The sequence below is a fragment of the Agelaius tricolor genome, unplaced genomic scaffold (assembly GCF_023055355.1).
Source record: "Agelaius tricolor isolate 1412-34295 unplaced genomic scaffold, bAgeTri1.0.p SCAF_16, whole genome shotgun sequence".
NCBI classification, from domain to species: Eukaryota; Metazoa; Chordata; class Aves; order Passeriformes; family Icteridae; genus Agelaius; species Agelaius tricolor.
The window spans coordinates 16,287,657-16,307,405 of NW_027269276.1; the positions used below are offsets into that span (position 1 = coordinate 16,287,657).

General features: G+C 47.4%; 1 protein-coding gene across 2 annotated transcripts in view; it reads left to right on the forward strand.

Annotated features, from left to right (window-relative positions):
• Positions 1 to 19,749, forward strand: part of PSTPIP1 (proline-serine-threonine phosphatase interacting protein 1) — a 57,069-nt gene that overhangs the window by 25,058 nt on the left and 12,262 nt on the right. For both annotated transcript variants that reach the window (XM_071441783.1, XM_071441784.1), the window contains exons 4-10: positions 2,257 to 2,331; positions 12,576 to 12,610; positions 13,535 to 13,641; positions 15,506 to 15,568; positions 16,575 to 16,673; positions 18,325 to 18,370; positions 19,164 to 19,243. In XM_071441783.1, coding sequence (XP_071297884.1) covers positions 2,257 to 2,331; positions 12,576 to 12,610; positions 13,535 to 13,641; positions 15,506 to 15,568; positions 16,575 to 16,673; positions 18,325 to 18,370; positions 19,164 to 19,243 — 505 coding nt within the window. The remainder of the gene's footprint in view (positions 1 to 2,256; positions 2,332 to 12,575; positions 12,611 to 13,534; positions 13,642 to 15,505; positions 15,569 to 16,574; positions 16,674 to 18,324; positions 18,371 to 19,163; positions 19,244 to 19,749) is intronic.

A 19,749-nucleotide genomic window follows, 5' to 3' on the forward strand; every position in this document is an offset into this window, starting at 1 on the left:
GTTTTTCACATCCCAGGACCCTGCAGGGATCGTGTGTATGTGTGTGTGCCCGTGTGGGTACATGCCTGCTGGGGGGAGGAACAGGAGACGAGAAGTGGGCACTGAGTCAAAGATGTGATTTCCAGTTTATTGCTGGCAGATGTTTGTTTCAGCTCAGTCTCACGTCACTCATAGGAATGACCCAGCAGAAGATCAAAGGATGGGATGAATCTCTCTTCTAGAGGCTGCCCATACCATGTGCTTCACCTTGGGATTTCAACAAGGGCTCCTGCAGCCCTGAAGCCAGCTGCCCTGGCCCTGGCCACACTAACACTCCATCAGTTTTCCAACCACAAATCCCCTAACTGGCCCAGAGAAAGGCCTAAGAGGTTTGGGAGTGAGAAAGCAATTGTATTCCAGAACAAAGCCAGGGTTAAAACACAAAGTATGTCCTATCTCTGAATGGCTGCAGGGAAACCTAGAAGCTGTGTGCAGGAGTGCTGTAAAGTGGGACAAGCAGCACATGTGAAGAGATGGTGTCAGCCTCCTGTGAAATTCATCTGACCCTGGGCTAGTCCAGTCCCAACCATGCAGAGGTTTCAGGAGCTGGGACTGGTTTAAAAGCTGGCCATGCTTTTTTCCCATGAGATACTTGTGTACTGAGCAAGCAAAGTGGGAGTAATTACTGGAGTAATTTTCTCTTGCTGCACAGGCACTGGCACTAAGCAAAGCCTCTGACTCAGAAGTGTTTCTTGATACTGAAATCAGAAGACAATTACTCTATTCTTCTTCTGCAGCATTATGTGTCTGGAGCAGATTTCCATTTTGATGAAATTTCACTCATCTAACATGAAAAAGAAGTGGTGCCTCTGCATGGCCTGTCACCATATTTTGCACCCTGTTCCTCTAACAGGAATGCCAGCAGTGATGTAGGAAGACCCCAGTGCAACTCAGCAGTTCTGAGTGCAGGAGGGCAGCACATGCAGTGGGAGCCATGGGCAGAGGCCAGGCACACTCAGCTCCTGCTGCAGGGCCAGCACTGCTGCTCCAGTGCCTGACACATCTCCTTGGGCTGGGGAGAGTCCCAGGATGAGCCTGCCCCAGCTCCAGCAGATGGGGATTTGCTCCCAGAGCCAGGGGCAGCAGGAGGGGCCGTGGGACCCTCTCAGGGACCCACCCCAGCAGCTGCCACGGGGCAAAGCTGCAAGAGCAGCATTCAAACTGCTGGAGCTCAGCAAAGGCAGACCAAGCACCTCCTGGCCAAGTGGGAAGACTGGTGGGACTAAAACCCAGCAGGATTGTAGGGCCTTGCACCCACATCAAATTCGTTTTTTGAACAAAGAGTATGTTTCTCTAAGGTGCCAAGTTTCAGGCCAAAACCATTTGAAATGCTTTGAAACTGCTCTTGAGAACTGGACCCTAAACAAAATCATCCCTCCCCCCAGGTGCTAGCACCAGGCTCTCTGTTCATTATTTATTATTGACCACTCCATAGTTTTTAGCAGCTACTCAAAGACTGACAGCTTGGTTCCACCCTGGTCTTGCACTCAGGAGAAAGGAAGTAACACATTTAGTACAAATACTGTTTTTAAAGAGAATAGAAGTTTCCTCCAGTGCTGGGGGAAGGGAAAGCAAAGGAAATATTTGTATTTCTTTATTAACCATAGAAACAGAGCCACTGTCCTGAGTCACCAGTTACAGTTCCCCATTAGGTGAGGTTGTCCCTTCCACAAAGCTGCCCCAGCCTCACCACACAACCACCAGGGCTCCTCTGTCCTCAGCCTCCATGGCAGCTCTTCCAGCAGTGCTTCATCTTTCCAAAGGATGGAAATACTCCTGCTACCCCTGGCTCCCATTTATTCCCAACATCTCTTGAATGGAACCTTTGGAACCTGCTCTTCACTGCCTTCACAGCTGGTGTTTTCATGGATTGAGTCAGCCATCATTTTTAGGTTCCTTTTGTTCTGTTATGAACACCTTCATCTCATCTCTGTTCACCTCCTTCTTCCCATGAAGCCATGTTCTGGGGGCAGAGCTGAACATGGCATTCCACAGGAATCAAAGCCATGAAGAGGGGCTTCATTTTTATCTCATTTCTTCCAGAAATAACTTACCCAAAGCATTTCAGAGGTTAACTAACAGCACTAGGATTGAGGAGACAGAGAAATCAACTAAGTTGCATTTCTGATGTTTTGCACCTCAAATACAATTAGAGGATTTGTGTAAATGTGATCCTGGTACCACTAAGAGAAACTGAGTAAGTTTTTCTTTTAACAGAGCACAAGCAGAAGAGAGATATGGGAAAGAGCTGGTTCAAATAGCCCGAAAAGCAGGAGGACAAACAGAAATCAAGTAAGGAATTCTTTTATTATTACTGCAAACAAAATTATTTTGGAAGAAATAGCAGACTCCTGTGTTTTGCCTGTGGATGAGGTCACAGCCACTCATTTCAGTGCATTACACAGCTCTTCCCAGGGAAGTGGGGAAACACCACAGTCCTTCACAGTGGGATTCACTGTTTGTGAATAGTTTCTATTTAGAAACTGTCAGTAGGTCCTTTCCTGAGTTTTTTTTTTTAATTTAAAGATTCTTAATGTTTAATGTTTGCTTCCAAAAGCAGACCAAGTGAAGGGGAAAAAAGAGAATGGAAAAGGTTGTGAAATGTTTAGGATGGTGGGATGGTGGCTTGACAGTTCTGGAAAGCTGGTGAACACTGAGAGACTGTGACAGAACAAATACAAAGACCCCAAAAATCAGCTTCTGCAGCAGAAAAAAGGCTTACCTTAGGAATACAAAATGTAAATCTCTTTGAAGGGACCTAATTTGAAATAATTCAATGGGACTACTGAAATACACTAAGATGACATATATTTTTCTCTGTCTCCTCCATTACTATCTTAAATTATGTATAAATTGTGTTGGGAGGGAAGATAGATATTGGTATGGAATTTAACTTAATAAACACTGCTGATAAACTGCTGCTATTATTGATGGCAGCAGCAATAATGAGACATTTTGTCATTATTGTAACAAGTAATAAGGTGGCAGAGGATGAAGATGAGGGGTCACAGAAGACAATCCTGAAAGAGAAGACCTCAATCTAAACACAAACCAGCTCTATTGATCCCTGGGGCCTGCTCCCCTCCTCCTCCCCATAGCTCATTCCTTAATTGCAGTCTCCTTTTCACCTTGATTTATCACTCCCAGTGCAAGTGGTTTCTGTCCATGTTTTATGGGAGAGCTTGACCCCAGAGCTGTGCCCTACCACAGCAAGGCTGGCACAGGCACTGCTGGGCCTCCCCAAGTGCTGGGAATGCCAGGGAATGTGCAAGGCTTTCCCTGCCAGGGCTCCAGCCTGGCCCCTGAGCAGCACCCAGGGATGCCTCAGTGCCAGGAGATGCCTTCTGCCTTCCTGGTGCCTCAGTTCACTGACCTCATGGGGGAAGAGGAAGGAAAAGAAGAAATATTCTGAAATTAAAGCATCAGGTTAAGAATGGATGGGTTTTTCTCAACCCAAAGGCCAAGATCAGCATTCCAGGATCAAAGAAAGGCTTCACCTCAACTCCTTTAGTGGCAACACAGGGCAGGCAGAGCAAATGTGTTCAGCAACAAGCAGCTTAGGCTGCCCTTCAGTAGCTCAGTGACAATTCATGGGTCTGCCTTTCCTCAAGAGATTATGAGAGTTTGATTTAGAAGCAGAGCCAAGTCCCAGTGTTGGGATATGGATCCAAGTTGCCCTCAAGTTGGGGGAAGTTTGGACTCGGGCCCAGCTCCACTTTGATCCAGCAATTTTATAGCTTGGCATGGAGGGAAGGCTGAATACACAAACAAAGCTGTGCTGTGGGGCTGATTTACTGTTTCCATAACCCACACCTGGCCAGGGAGAGAGCAGCTCTGCACTGATGCTTTCATCAGAGCAAGTGTCTCACTGTGCCTGGTCTGAAGCAGAGAGGACACTTTCTCTCATCCAGCATCCTCTGACTGTTTAAGGAGTTACACAGATAGTGAAGGGCATTTGTCCAGGGCAAACAAAATTCAGAGAAAACTAAAGCCTGTCCAGGGCTGGAACAACACAAGAAAATGCAGTGGTTGGTTTTGATGCCTTAAAATGGTTGAATTTTCTGCGCCTGTGTGTTCTCCTCAGTGTGAAATTTCTGTTTCTATGACATTGATTGCTGGCAGCAGTTCTGCCCTCAAGGTCAGTCCTCCAGGGAGACTTGAGGGAGGGAATCTATGTACTCCTTATAATAAGAAAAGCTTGAAAGGACTATGCTGCAACTGTGCCAGTGCATTTTTCCAAGAGTTTCCTCTTTATAGGACTCCTATTTTCATCTAGCATACTAGGTCCTGATAGAACTACAAGTACTTGATTGGCTGAGCAGGGCTGTTCACATCTTCAAATGCAGCTTTGGGTAGCAGTATTTCTTAAAGTCCAATGTATTTGTACCTAAAACTTCCATCTGACAATCACCAGGATAAAAGTAGCTTCCAGGGTGTTTCTGCAGACCTTCCTGTGCCATGCTATGTATGGAAGAGGAGCAGGAATTACTAATTTTAAATTACTCAGTCATTTTCTTGCTCATACAAAATTATTATCCTCTAGTCTTAAATTTAGCCACCTTTTAAATACCTCAGATACTGAGGCTTTCTGTTACTTCTCCTGGGAAATTCACACCATAGTAGTTCCCATAATATCAGGATACCTGATATCCTTTCAAAAAAATCTATAAAGGGAACATAAAAATTGCATCCACAACAAACACCCCAAAGCTTCCAGTATGACAAAATTCCCAGAAGACCTTAAGAGAAACAACTGCAAGGCTGAGGTTGATATTTCAGCACAGTCAGGATAGCACAAAACAAGGTGCAGAGAATAAGCAAATGAGTAAATGGCAAGGACCAGAGCAGCCTGGAGAAGGTGGTGGCACACTGCACCAGGGAGTGGCCATTGCTGCAGAAAACGCTTCTCTCCAAAGCCTCCCCCATATTTTAAATGCTTTTATGTTTGAATCAAAGAAAAAAACAATTTCAACCTTTTTTCAGGCTTGCTCCTTCTCTCCCCAAATTCTGCTTCAGCTGGAGCAATTGCTGAACTCAGCTAAATGTATAAATAGATTCTACTGCCCTTTTTTGTTCACCAGAGACACAGATGAAGGAATGTGCTGCTGACTCCAAAGATTGTAGGGAGGGTTCACTGGAATGTAGCAGCAACTCTGGGGCCACTCTCTCTTGCTTGGAGAAGGCTGCAGGTGGCAGCAGCCATAAGGATGCCCTCCTGTATCCCTGGGATATCCCTGTATCCTCCTGCATCCCTGGGTGTTGCCATGGCTCCAGCCCCTCTGATGGAGAGCTCTGCCCAAGCCTGGCAGGGACAGCCCCAGGCCAGGCACACAGGGCCAGCACCAGCAGTGACAGCAGTGACCAGGGACAGAGAGGGGCTGTGTCCCCTGAGGAGTGCCCAGGAATGTGGAGCACTCTGAGCTCAGGGCCAGCAGGGACAGGGCCTGTCCTGAGTGTCAGCAGCAGTGACTGAGCCAGGGCTTGCTGCTCCTGTGCACAGCAGGGTCAGGATTGGCCCTGGGAGCCCAGAGGTCAGAATGTGTCTGGCAGCACCAAAACCAGCAGGGCAGACACACTGCACCTTTTCTTATTTCTAGAAAAAGCCAGGATGGGGTTTCTAAAAGCAGCTGGTGCTGGATACCACTGACAGAGCAAACAAATCCAGCTCAATAAGTCAAAGTTGCCTCCAAGTGCTGACAGCCAAAGGGCAGCAGCACTGCACAGGCTGCTGCTCCTTCCCAAAGCACTGCAGGGGTACCAAAACTCCTTCCCTCTTCCCCAGCCAGGGCACAGCTCTCACTCAGCACCTGCCACAGGCCCTGGCCATTCCAAGGCACAGAAGGATGCACACACTTCAATCTAAGGCTGCAAGAAGGATCACACAAGCTCAGACTAACCCCTTGAGCTGGATATTCTGTCCCCAACACTGGGTCCCAAGGGAAGGGTAGAACAACAGGGCAAGCATATAAAGATATTTCTTCTAAATAATCTCCTGGCCATAGCAATCAGTAAGTTCACAGGATGCCACACCAGTAGCAGCTTTCTAAGGAATAGCCTCCACTGTTTTCTTGTTCTTATTGAAGCCCTGAAACATTTTAGCATCCACTGAGTCAATAGGTAAAGCAATGTATGCCTGGTATCCCACTTTTAAATCTAAAAAAATTAAATCTGCATCACCATTTCCTAGTCTCTACTCATAAAAGAAATTATAAAAAGGTGATGACAAACCTACAGCCATGTTTTCTTGGCAAATGACAGCTTATACCATATCCAGCAGGGGAGAAAGCACTACAGGTTTTGAAGTTTAAAGTGCAGTATTTGTGCTCTCAGTGGTGCACACATGGGAGGGGATGTACAGAAACTGGGATTTTCAGCCAAGCTACAGACTGAGATCACAGCTGCAGTTGTTTCTGGGGGTGTGCACAGCAATGATGCCTCTCACACTGGAGATGATTTTCAGCAGAGCTTCAAGTGCCTTTAAGAGGAATCACCCTTCTGGCTGCAAGGTGCCTGGGAATCTCCAAGCAGAGGCTTTGGGCAGCTCCTCAGCACAGCAACATGAAAGCAGAAAATGCTCCAGAGCCCAGTTCTGAGCTGCAGGCTCAGCTTCAGCCAAACCAGGCCCTCTGGGAACTCTGTTCTGTAAAATAACTGATGCAAACACACACTAGCTGGTTAAACTCTGCCTAGGCTGACAACAGCTATTTTTGTCATTTGCTCTGCTTGTCTCTTCTCATGTATATGATTTCCTACATTTTTCATCCCTTTTTTCTACTACCACCTCCTTAGGACCTCAGGAAAGGGTAACTCCTTCAAGCCCATGTGTGCTCTGCTCTTCTCTGTGGTGCCTGAAATAGAACATTTCAGTGAGTGGGAGGTGAGGGCATCTGTAATGAAATGCCAATTGCTGTTTCCTGTGGATAAAAATAGTGCATCTGTCACTTAATATACAAAATCCTCTGTATTACTCCACACAAAGCAGGCATTTTTGAACTGAAGCTAAAAGTCAGTGTGGAAGGTCACATCCTTCCATGGTTGCTTATTCTCCACCCAAATGTTCTGAACCCACCCAGAATTTATACACTAGCACTTTGAACTTTCAGGACTATGAAAATGGACCTAAGCCTCTGCTCAGTCCCTGTTCAGTTTGATCTAGATAAGCTCTCTGCTGATGAGGACAGGCATTTTTGAGCAGTGCTGCTCTCTTTCTGAGAGATGTGAGGAAATTTAGTCTTGTGGTAAAGGCACAAAATTTGTTCTGACTGTTTTAACCTTTGATTTGGATGGCACAACTCATTCTGGAGCCACAAGGGATCTAATTTGATGTCAGGTTTACAGGGAGGAGAAGGAACATGGAGATGTTTCCTGTTTGCTCCCCTGCCCCAGGAAGGTCTGGGGTGATGTGTGTGCCCCCAGCCCTGGAGTGAGTGAGGACACAGCCCCTTCCCTGAGCTCAGGGCACTCCTGACACACACCTGGGGATGTCCAAGCAGCAGAAGGTGGATGTGCACCCCCCTCAGCACCAGAGGAGCCCTGCACAGAGGCTGCTGCTGCCTCCATGAAAGCCACAAAATGCCAGAGCTGTCCCTGAGCCCAGCCTGGTGCCCAGTGCAGCCTCTGAGCAGCTGAGAACAGCTCCTGTGGCTCCACATCACAGCCCAGCTGTCAGGGAGCTGACACCAGCCCTTCCAGCTGCACCCAGGGCTGCTGCCTTTCTGTTCAGAGCTCCTCTGAGAACAAGAAAACGCCCTGGCAAAATTCATTCTTCAGTGGTTTTGCCTTGTGCCCACTAAAGAAGGCCAGACAGTGCTGTGAGCCTGGCCTGGGACTGGGCTGTGCTCAGGAACCTCCTAAAGAGCACAGAGCACAACTCCTCCCCTTCATTTCTGTTCTGCAGTGCAGACACAGCCCCAGGTGGGAATGAGTTGAGAGCAGATGATTTCAGACGCATCTCCCCACACTTTGCTACCCCCATGGGGCTTCACAGAAGGAATTGTTGGTAAAACAACAATTTTTGGGTGTTCCCTGTGTGCCAGGAGGAAAGGCAGATGTTGAGGGTGGCCTCAGAGGGGACTGTCACTGCTGGGTGTCACAGCTCTGCTGTTGGGCTCCACGTTTCTGGGGCTGAGGGGGGACAGCACTGCTGGGAGCTCTCTGTAGAGCTCATCTGGCACAGACTCCTCTCAGTTTCATTAAAGGTATTTTTGAAAATTGCAAGAACAACTGAACGTTATAGATCGTACCAATGTCAAAATAGAAACCTCCCAGAAAGGAAGGTGGGGTTATTTCACATTTCTATTCACCAAGCAAAGGTAGCAAAGAAAGAAAATGAAAAAGCATCTGTGGTTTTCCGGTTAGAAGAACCTGTTTTACCTTCCTGTGTGCAAGATAGAAAGGGACTCTCTAAATGACTCAGTGAACCCAGGGTCTAAAGGCAAAGTACTGGGGAAAAAATGCCCAAACTATCAAGCTTAAGGCTGAAAAAATTGAAACAGATGAAACAGTGTGGTGCAGGAGTGTACTTGGTGAGAAGAGCTGTCACCCAAGCCCTGCCAGTAACGGGGCTCTGCTGATTACACTCAGGTGAAACAAAACTCTGCTTTGGATGGCTGGGAAGCAGATGAGAGTAATTCCTGATGGTCCCCGTGGCACAGAGGACTGCCCAGCACAGCTCAGTGTTTCAGCCTAAACAAGGTCCACAAACAAAGCACAACAAGCACAAAAAGCCAAAGCAAGACTGAGAACATTGTAAGAACATCGCAGCCACTAGATGGCAAACCCCCCCCAGGCTGCTGCACGGGCTCTGCCTGCTCCCTCCCTCTCCAGTCAGGCACTCCTGCTTCCTCCAGAATTAATTTTGACAAATCCAATCTTTAAATGTACAACAGGGAGTCGTTTAACAAACACACAGAGTGAATTTGTGTGCAGCCTTATTTTCAAGGAGACACCTGCGGGATTCTCCACGTGGGGGTGCCCAAAGGGAAGGCTGAAGCTCTGGCTTTAGCCAGAGTGGTTTATTTAACAGTCTTCCAGAATGTATGTGAAAATCTCAGAAGTGAACAACTTTAAAAAAAAAAAATCAAAAATCAAATTTTCAGTGGTGCTTGAATTGTTTTCAACCCTAGGTTTTCTAATTTAGCCACAGGACAAACCCCAAAAAATCAATTAGCACCAGAATGCTAAGCAGCAGCATCTACTGAGAGTGAAAGACTTTCAGAGTGTCCAGGAGAATGAGATGTCCTCACTTTGGATGCCTCAGAGTAAAGCCCATATCAGTCCCACTAGAAAGCCAAACCCACCCAGAAGCAATCAGTAAGAGGTGCTGTACATCCACACCAGCACAGACAGAATTAAAACTCATTCATAGATCAGCCACAGGAGTCACTTCCATTAAACCCTGTGAGGCACTGAAATATTTCACTGATATAATCAGAACATCCAGGAGCAAATCTACAGCACTGCTGCTGCAGCCCAGGAGTCATAAAGGAAGTCCTGATGGATCCACAGGTCAAAATTTGATTGATTTAGTCTCACCCAAGTGTATAATTTGGCATGATGACATATTTGCTGGCCCTTTAAGCCCTGTAAGGATCCAATTAACTGATTTTAGAAAATTATTATAAAAATAAGGAAGAAAATGGCTGAAGTCTATTTCAACCTACTTGCAGCAGTCAGCAGCTATGGAATTGGCTGGACAAATCCTTCACACAAGGAAGAAAAGGCCAGAGATTTCTGAAAAGGCCATTAGAGACCATGCAGGAGAGAAATGGATCCCTCTTTGGGTCACAGCCAGGTGCATTATTGCACAGAGACCCCTGGCCTTACAGAGAGCCAGCAAAAGGAGAAAGCTCCATGGCTGCCTTGTGGCCATGAACTGCTCTGGGAGCTCAGGGGCCTGGAAACCAAAAAAGCAGCAAATTGCCTTTGTCCTTGATAAAAACTGAGAAAGTGCTATTTTTCATTATCTACTACAGCAATTCTGTCAGTTTTTGCATAACTTGAATCACCAAGAACAAAGGGAAAAAAAATCTCTGAGAAATCAACACAGAATGCAAACAGTATGTCCAGTTTGCAACTGCCTTCTGTTTTTTTTAAATTCCAGTATTTAACTGTTTCAGGCATGAAGTTGTTACTACATTCCTCACCTCCTATTGGAAATTAGTGACTGGAAAAGATTTTATTCCTTGTATATATTTATTTTTTCAAAATAATCCATTAGGAAAAGTTATCTCTGCTGCTGATATTCAGCTTGTCTTTTACTGCCAAGCTTTTAATTAGCTGAAACTAATGCTGCTTGTTTCCTTTATGGTGTGAAAATTTAGTTTCCATCAAAATTTCACACCAGACTAAATTTTACAAAGCAAACTTCGAATGTATAAGTATTGTTAGGAAACCATTTAAAAATATTCAAAACAGAATGTTCTCCCTGGCTTATCTCAGGAGATTCACCACAATCTAATTGAAACATGATAAAAAAAATCAAGCAGCTCTTCTTTTCTGTCTGAAAGTCTTCCTTATATTTCTACAAACTTAAATCTGAAATGGGTTTCCTGGCAGTTTTTGCTGAGGACAGGCCCAACCTTTCCCCTCATTTGTGCATTTTTCTTATTCCTGGCAAGGCAGCCTCCCTGCTGGGAGAATGTTTGATCAGCAAACAGATGTCCAGCCACAATTAACACAGGGCAATTAGGATCCTTGTGTGCCTGTAGGGCTCCCAGGATGGCCCAGGAGATGCAGATTTCCCTGCCCAGCTGTGGGTGCACGTGGCTGGGAACTGATAGCAGCCTCTCCTGGGCTCTGCAAGTACAGAGATTTGGGGAGATTTGGGGCTCTTCATTCACCAGCTCTTCCCTGGGCTCTGCCTGAGGCACACCGGGGCTCCATGGAGAGCCCGGCACTGATTCCTTCCAGGAACAACTCTGGGCCTTGAGGAGATCATTTCCAGATCTGAAAATCTTCCAAGTCACACCCAGCCCTGGCTGCTGTGTATGCAAAGGCCCTGCCAGCCTGCACATTCAGAGCTGGAGGAATCTATTCAGCGGGAAAAGCCTCTCACACACCTTGTGCCCTCTCATCGCATCTGTGCCGGTACCTCTGGTGCCTCTGGAGCTGCATCTGCGCTGGCCACAGGCAGGACATCGGTCTGGGGCTGCCTCTCGTGTCCCCATCCGGGGGCAGTGTGGCTGCATCCCGCAGTGTCCCCGTCCTGGGGCCGTGTGGCTGCATCCTGCAGTGTCCCTGTCCTGGGGCCGTGTGGCTGCATCCCGCAGTGTCCCCGTCCTGGGACAGTGTGGCTGCATCCTGCAGTGTCCCTGTCCTGGGGCCGTGTGGCTGCATCCCGCAGTGTCCCCATCCTGGAGCCGTGTGGCTGCATCCTGCAGTGTCCCTGTCCTGGGGCCGTGTGGCTGCATCCCGCAGTGTCCCTGTCCTGGGGCAGTGTGGCTGCATCCCGCAGTGTCCCCATCCTGGGGCAGTGTGGCTGCATCCCGCAGTGTCCCTGTCCTGGGGCAGTGTGGCTGCATCCCGCAGTGTCCCTGTCCTGGGGCAGTGTGGCTGCATCCCGCAGCTCCGTGCACAGCGGCACTGCCGGCCTGGGGTGCTGCTCTGCCGGGCGTGGGGTGCGGCTGGAGCGGGGCTGGAGCGGTCACACAAGGATGGATGGGAAGCAGGTGCCGAGATTGTGTGCGGGAAGCAGGAGCGGTGCACAGGGCAGGGATGGGAAGCAGGAGCCGTGCACAGGGCAGGGATGGGAAGCAGGAGCCGTGCACAGGGCAGGGATGGGAAGCAGGAGCCGTGCACAGGGCAGGGATGGGAAGCAGGAGCGGTGCACAGGGCAGGGATGGGAAGCAGGAGCGGTGCACAAGGCAGGGATGGGAAGCAGAGCGGTGCACAGGGCAGGGATGGGAAGCAGAGCGGTGCACAGGGCAGGGATGGGAAGCAGGAGCCGTGCACAGGGCAGGGATGGGAAGCAGGAGCCGTGCACAGGGCAGGGATGGGAAGCAGAGCGGTGCACAGGGCAGGGATGGGAAGCAGCAGCGGTGCCGCACGGGGGTGCTCGGCAGACGCGCTGCGGGCGCTGCTGCGGCGCAGGACCGGGCACCGAGGACGGGAATGGGGCCGCACGCAGCGCTCCACCCTTCAGGCTACTTCACCTTTCAGGGCTCGCTGCACCCTTCAGGTTACTGCTCCAAAAACCCCCATTCCCCCCGGCGCTTCATTCGTATCTACCTGCGAGGTGCAAAGAGAGAAAACATTCTCTCTTTGTTGTAAACATTCACGGCCACAGAGTATGACTGAGGAAGAGGGTGCACAGAAGGAGAGGTGCAATTCCCTGCTTCATGGAGCATTTTATTGCGTTTCCTGATGGTAGCAGACTGATGCTATTGTGCTTGTTAGCATGGTCAGCTTTTATTACGAGGCCATTACGGGTTTTATCTCTGTGGATCTTTGAGGTTCTGAGGGAAACCTTTTTCCCTGGATTCCCAATCCACCCTTAGAAGCCAGTACTAATACAGTGTCTTGTTTCTGCCCCACAGCACACTGAAGGAAGCGTTTGAGATGCTCAAGCAACGTAAGTATTTCCCTGTTCCCTTCTGACCTGGGAAACACAGGCACCTAATGTGTCCATCCTGTTCCCCACACCATTCCCAGCTTTTCTTTCACAAGCTGTGGTGCAAAGGGGAGGAAAAGGGTGCCTACTCAATCTGGTAGCAAAGAAAATGGCTTGTTCATCACATAAATTTTATCTGGATCCAGTCACAAGATAGGAACTCTGTCCCCTCTTCTGCAAACCACTGACACCAAACCAGTTTCCTAAATGTGCCCAAGGCTCAATGAAACCCTTTCACACACACAAAATGCAGCACCATGAGAGCCAATAGGACACTGTACCTGGTCACTGGCACCTGCTGTTTACACCAAAAGTCCCTCTTGAAAAGCAGCTGCTGGACTGAGATATTTTAGGGCCTGGGTGGGGGAGTTCAGCATTTCTGGAAAATGCAGGGTTCCATTTCAGAGGCACTGAAGCTGAGAAATGCAGAGCAGTTCCCAGCCATTTCAAACAGCACCAGCCAGGTGCTCTGAAATTCAATCCATCTTGGCTAATCCTTGGAAATTCTCAGCATGCAACCATCTAATGATTGCCCACTGCTGGCAGCAGCTCCCAAGAGCAGGGACAGCCCAGCAGCACACCCAGGCCAAAGCACACCCAGGGAGGATGGAGGCCAGAGCTCCTTCCCTCCCTCTGCACCACAACCCCTGACCCTCAGTCCCAAAGAAGGGGGGCAGCTGGGGTAAATGGGGCCATGAAGAAACTCACTCTGTTCTTGAGCCCTCAGCGATGTCAGGGCATGCAGAAACACAAAAACCTTTTTTAAGGCTGCCGTGCTTGTGACAACTCATACAGCAGTCACATCACAGAAACATCTCCTAAAAAATGTGACTTTATCTTTAAAGACTTTCCCACTGACTGAATATGAATTCTGATTTGCTTTAGAGATTGAAAATGTTGGAAACTCTCACATCCAGCTGGCAGTAATGCTGAAGGAAGAACTGAAAGGAATAGAGGAGTTCCGAGAAAGGCAGAAGGAGCAAAGAAAAAAGGTGAGAAACTAGAGAAATGTTGAAAGAGATTGGGTCAGTGGGCTGTGCTGATGACCTGTCTCCAGCCATAGGCTGGGAGTTGTGCAAAAGATCATAAAGCATTACCAGCATGCCCTGCTCCCTCTATAGACTAACTGTGGAACAAAAATCTCCTTCTGATCCCAGCTGGAAATAAAGTAATGCTCTGAACTCAGGAACCAGAGGCTTTAGTCCCTTTTACTCTCTCTGGTGTAACTGCAGATGCTGTTGTTATTATTTCTGTAAGAACTTAATCCTTCCTTTTCTCTTTTTTATACCATTGCTGATGTTTTTCTTTGATATGACCCTGCACAATCTCCAACACGAGCTAAAGGCGTAACACAAATGTTTAAAAACATGAAAGCAAATTAATGTCATGCTGGATGCAACAGCAATATATGCTGAATTGCAAATACATGGAATAAGTAGCATCTAGTTGATGTTATATAATAAAAAAATTGAGTATATTTATGGCCATTTCATCCCCTTTGACCTCATCAAGCCCTAAGTCTATTGAAAAATAGCTCTCAATAGAGACAGCAGGGACCACTCTCACACCTTCGCTGGGTCTGTGGGGTTGAAGACAAAGACAGGACCATCCCTTCACTCTGACAGCATGGAGTGATGGAGGAGTAAAATAAATATTCCTTTCTTTGCTAATTTTAAACAGGTGAAAATGCATATAACCAGTACCCAGTGTCACAAAAATTGTGTGTCTACAAGCCCCTGACACACAGGAACTTGGAATAGCAAAGAATTCTGAATATGAAAGTGGGTGAACCAGTGCTGCTACTGAGATCTGAGGTTGACAGTGATCTGATGAACTAAATGAGGCATTAAAAGACAGTGGGCACCAGGTTCATCAGTGTTTGTCCCCATTCCCTTTGCCACTGGGATGTGCAGAGAGGCTCTGTCCTGCTGACAGCTGTAGGCCTGTAACTCAACTGGGAACAGATAGAGGGGCCTGGGGAAAAAAAAAAAAAAGGAAAAACTGCTTTGGAGTCTTAGATAAGCTTTTTTCTCTGTCCAGCATGTGAGGAAGCCAGCATTAGACATGCTGGATGGTGTCAGCAGTTTTGGTAGCCTCCCAAAATGCTGTGATTTGTGTTGTACCGTAGCTGCCTCAGGACTGTGCCCAGTGTGAAACAAGCATCTGGGTAGCCCTGGGAGAGTTTTGCCTGAGCAGAATGTAAAGATTACAGGACCAAAAGTCCCCCTGAAGAAAGCCATCCCCTGCCAGTAGGAGCATATCTCACTGTCACATAAAGCTGGGCATCTCCCAGCTAAAACCATGGAAGAGAATCCAGCACTGTCCTCCCAACCCTGCCCCAATGACTCCAAGCATGGAAATCAAATCACATTCAGCATAAAGGTGCCAGAAGCAGTGAATATACAAGAGACAGGAATTGTTTGGATTGAAAATGGACAACTACCTGTGCTCCTGTGGGTGAGACAGGGGTTTGGTCTGCAGAGATGTGGGATCAAGCTCTGGCAGCAGCAAATGAGCTCTGCTGGCAGAGCCCCCTGTGACTGGGTGCTGCAGCATTTCACCTCCTTAAGAAAACAAACAAACAAAAAAGCAAGGAAGACAATGAAGATCTAAATCCTCTCTGCTATTAATGGAATCTACTGAAGCAGAATTATCTGGGACTATTTTTTTACCTGGCACTTTGATGCTCTCTGTATCACTTAGAAACCTGTCATTTACAAAAGCAGAGTGAAGTAATTTTGCCCACAGGGAGGTGGCTTATAGAAAGGCCCTGACTGTGGTTCTCCTAATCCTGCTGCTGGAAAGGGGAGGAAAAGTCCAAAGCAAGAAATGCTGACCTGTGTGTGTTTCTTACAGTACGAGTCTGCAATGGAGAGGATGCAGAAGAGCAAACTGTCCCATTATAAGAAAACCATGGAGGTAAGCAGGGAGGGCTTGGGCAGCTTTCCTGATGCAAACTGGCTCCAGGAAAATCTGTATCACATGTACCTCTATTTAAAGAAAGGTCAAAGCTGTGTGAGTGTGCAAGGCTGTGTGAGGGAGGGAAGGTGTCATTCCTGCTGTGAGGAGGAAGCTGATCTTCCCTGCTGCACCCACTGAAAAGTCTCCAGAGGGTTAATGCAGGATGAATGGTGCCCCAGGTCAAACAGGACTTCATTCTCTCTAGGCAAGGGTGCTTAGAGGAGTAAATGTAATTTTTCAGTGTGTGTAAGTACAATTTTAAGAACAGTGGGGGAATCTTGTAGGCAGGAGGAACCCTCTCCATCTGGAAAGCTTGCAGGTACAGCAACTACAGGCAGCTGGGACTGGTTTCCATTGGGCAACTGACTCTAAAGGAAAGTAGCTGCAGACCTGTCAGTGCTACAGCTGGAGGTGTACTAATGGTTTTTTTTTTTGGAAATGTGGTGGTTCTAAGTGCATCTCTAAGATACAGAGATGTTTGGTGCAAATAAAGATTTCTCCTGCTTCTGAGAACTACCCCAAGACTGTTGCCTGTGGGGTGGTGGCTCTGCCTCACAGCTTGGAGCAATGGCCAAGGCAGCACTTCACAACCCACCCCACAGGCACCCCGGGAATGTGGGATCCCAAATTCATCTCTCCTTGGCTCCTGGGCAGATACCTGGGGCACCAGTGGTGGTAGAGCAGCCTGTGCACTCCTGACCCCTGCAGGGAGTTGCAGTTGTACAAAGGAAACAATTTCAGGGTCGCAGGAAAAGGATTCAATCTGTGCTGTCAGCCCCATTCCAATGTTTCAGTTCTATTTTTCTGCCTCCTTACGGTGCCATTGGGATTTTTTTTCTATTGCCCACCCTGGGCACTGATTTGCTGCCCCAGACTGCAGAGGAGGAAGTGGCTGGAACACCTCTGGGGGGAATCCAGCCTTGCTGCCCCAGGCAGAGCCTGATGTGTGATCTCTTTGCACCAGTCCAAGAAGAGCTACGAGCAGAAGTGCAGGGAGGCGGACGAGGCCGAGCAGTCCTTCGAACGCACCAGCGCCACAGGCAACCCCAAGCAAACAGAAAAGGTACCTGAGAGGACACAGCTGTCCAGGGGGAAAAGGGGGGTTTACCTTCTCCAGGTACAAGAGAATACAATTAATCCATTCCACAGGATGCCAGGGGCTTTGTTTTGAAATCAACCCCAAAGAGTCCTCTGGGAAGGGATGAAGTTATCTAATTAATTTATACCAGGCTGTGATCCAATTGCTCTATGAATCCTGAAAGGAAACTGAATGGGATTTTTTTCTGAAATTACTCATTACAAAAAAGAAACAAGTCAAAAATATGTCATGCAGTTAGTTTTGCCTTTTGGTCTCTTACACTTAGTAGGTGTAGCATCTTACATTAAAATGCATCTTTTTCCTCAACATTTTCCTCCTCATGGTGAGTTTAATTTCAACTAAATTTACAGACTCAAAAATAAATCGTTGGAAATTAAGGCACTGCAGTCCTTCATTGCATCGTCTTGATACTTGCAGCTGACAATTCACTAACTTTTAATGGGAACATTTTACAGTGAAACAGATGGAGAAAACAAAATAAATGAACTCCCTTTGGCTCGATAAAAACCAGTGCAGTGTAAGCAAAAAGGATCGAAAATCATCTCAAGGAGAGGGAGTTGGTGGTGTGGAGACTCTAAAAACAGCATCAGAACTTTACATTTTATTTCCAGCATTCCCTAATCTTTGATAAGCAAACCCCTGCAGCTTAGCTGCAAAGAGGGGATGGAATCCTGGCCCTGCCAAAATGACACCAAACATTTCACAGCTCCAATGGCAGCTAAACCTGACCCAGCTCCTTCCATGCAGAAGGATCCCAGGGTGCTCCATTGCCAGCTCTTCCCTGAACGTGCCAGCACGTTGGGAATGCACAGAGGCAGCTCAAGCTGTTTAATTCTGCTCAGCATTTGCAAACAGTTTGGGCCAGGAAGCAAATAAGAATGAAACTTCTAATCCCAGCTTACTCCACATTTCCCAGCCAGCTGTGGTGAGGAATATGATCATAAGAGCCCCTACCTGAGCCTTGTCTGCAAGGGCAGGGGGAAGAATGCATGGCACTGATGTCTAGAGCAGAGCATTACTGTGCTGTCACCCCATCTGTGCAGAAGGACCTGAGAGCACAGACCTGTCACTGATGGCTCTTTTCTCATTTGCTGAAAGCTGCAGGTTTTTAAAACAGAGGACTTCTACTTGGAGTGAATTTCACTTTTAGGCTTCTGAGTTGTTGTGGGAAATAATCTGGCATTTGCAAAGTATTTTAAATGTTGTGTGCTTTTCATCTGAGTATTACATGAGGAGCTTGAAAGATGAAGAATTTTAACTGCCATTTATTTCTGCTTATAAATATCTATTAGAGAAGCACATCAAACAATTGAGAAAAAACAGCTCAGCCAGCAGGCACAGCTTCAGGCTGGATCACCCTGGCTCTGAGCTCCCCTGGCAGGGATGTCTGAATGGAAAGATTTCCCTTGAAGTCATTGCACCTGTGGCTGCACCTGGGAAATCCTGGTCCCTTCTCCATTCAGCAGAACTGTGCATGAAGGGGGGACAGCCAGGAAGTTCTTGTAAGTTAGAGCCTTTCCCCTAGAGGGGAAAAGAGAGCAGGCAGCACAACAAAGTGGGGCAGAAGGAAAAATATGTCAGGAGTTAATTTGGGGTGTTTCTTTTTCTGTTTCAGAGCCAGAACAAAGCCAAGCAATGCAGAGATGCAGCAAATGAAGCAGGTGATGCTGTTTGCAGCTGAACTGAGTCTTCTCAGCAAAGATCTACCAGCACAGGATTTTGATAGAGCACATCCAAATCACCCAGGCTGCCAGGGTTCCCAGAGTCACCTGCCCAAATATTAATGAAAGAGCAGCAACCTGAGAGTCACTGACACTCCCCTCTGTGGAAATGCCAGTGTCCTGTTTACATTAAAGAATTTACAGAAGACTTCCTTTAGGGACTCCACCCAGGGAAGAAAAGCTCTTCTTGAAGCAAGTCTGAAAGCACAGCAGAGCTCAAATTGCCCTGAGAGAGCCCAAATCCCATCCCCCTGCCCATGGGCATGAGCACAGCAGTGATGTGCAGCCACAAACGTGTGTGTGGCCAGCAGGACAGGCCAGCACAACCTGAGCTGGCTCAGGAGCTCTGGCTTGTGCCTCCCTCGCCATGGAACAGCTTCCACAAATCACATGGCTCATCTGGCTGGCTGGGAATGGAGAGAGCCTCAGGATGCTCAGTGCCCAAGCAAGGTCCAGGCTCTTCATCTCTGAATTGTGTTATCCCTACCATACAGTTTATAACTGACCTGCAAACCATACTGAGAGAATCCTTACTCTAGTATACAGCTACAAAGAAAAAACCCAATAATTATTGTGCCCCACCAGTCCCAAGCTCACATATCCTTGTGATACTCAAGCAAACCACAGGCCTGAAGTATAGGAAATTACAGGAAAGGTCCAATAGGAGGAAAGAGAAAAAGGCTGTATCACTTTTTCCCTGACTGCTGGGTTTGTGTTCTGTGTCTGTTTACAGAGAACGTTTACAAGCAGAACATTGAGCAGCTGGATAAGGTCAGGACAGAGTGGGAGCAGGAACACATCAAAACCTGTGAGGTAAACATTGACTTCTGCAGAGGTGTTTGCACACTCTTTATTTTATCCCATTGGAAGATTTCAGTCTAAGGCCTGAAATGCCATCCCAAGGGTTTTGCTGTTTGCTTTATGTGGAGTTCCAACAGAGGTCTTTGTAAAAAAAAAAATACTGCAAAAACTAGAGTTTGTTTAGACATAGCTGCTCCTGTATCACTGACATTCTCCTTGCTTGGTCAGCACAGCTATGTAAAAATAAAGGAGAGGAATAAGTGCAGAGGTGGGAGAGGTGGAGCAATATATGGACTGGTACATACCCCAGTCACTCTTTATGTTTATAGCACTTTGAATTCACCTGCAAGAATATTTGTCCTCTGCAATGAAATAATTTTTCAGTTGAAAGGCAGTGGTAGAGAAGTCTCTGTCTCCATTTTACTGAGGATGGACAAGGAGATTTGCACTTGGCTGTTAAGTTTTGCACAATTTACAGGAACTGGTTGGCATCCAAATCAGCCACTCATTTGATCACA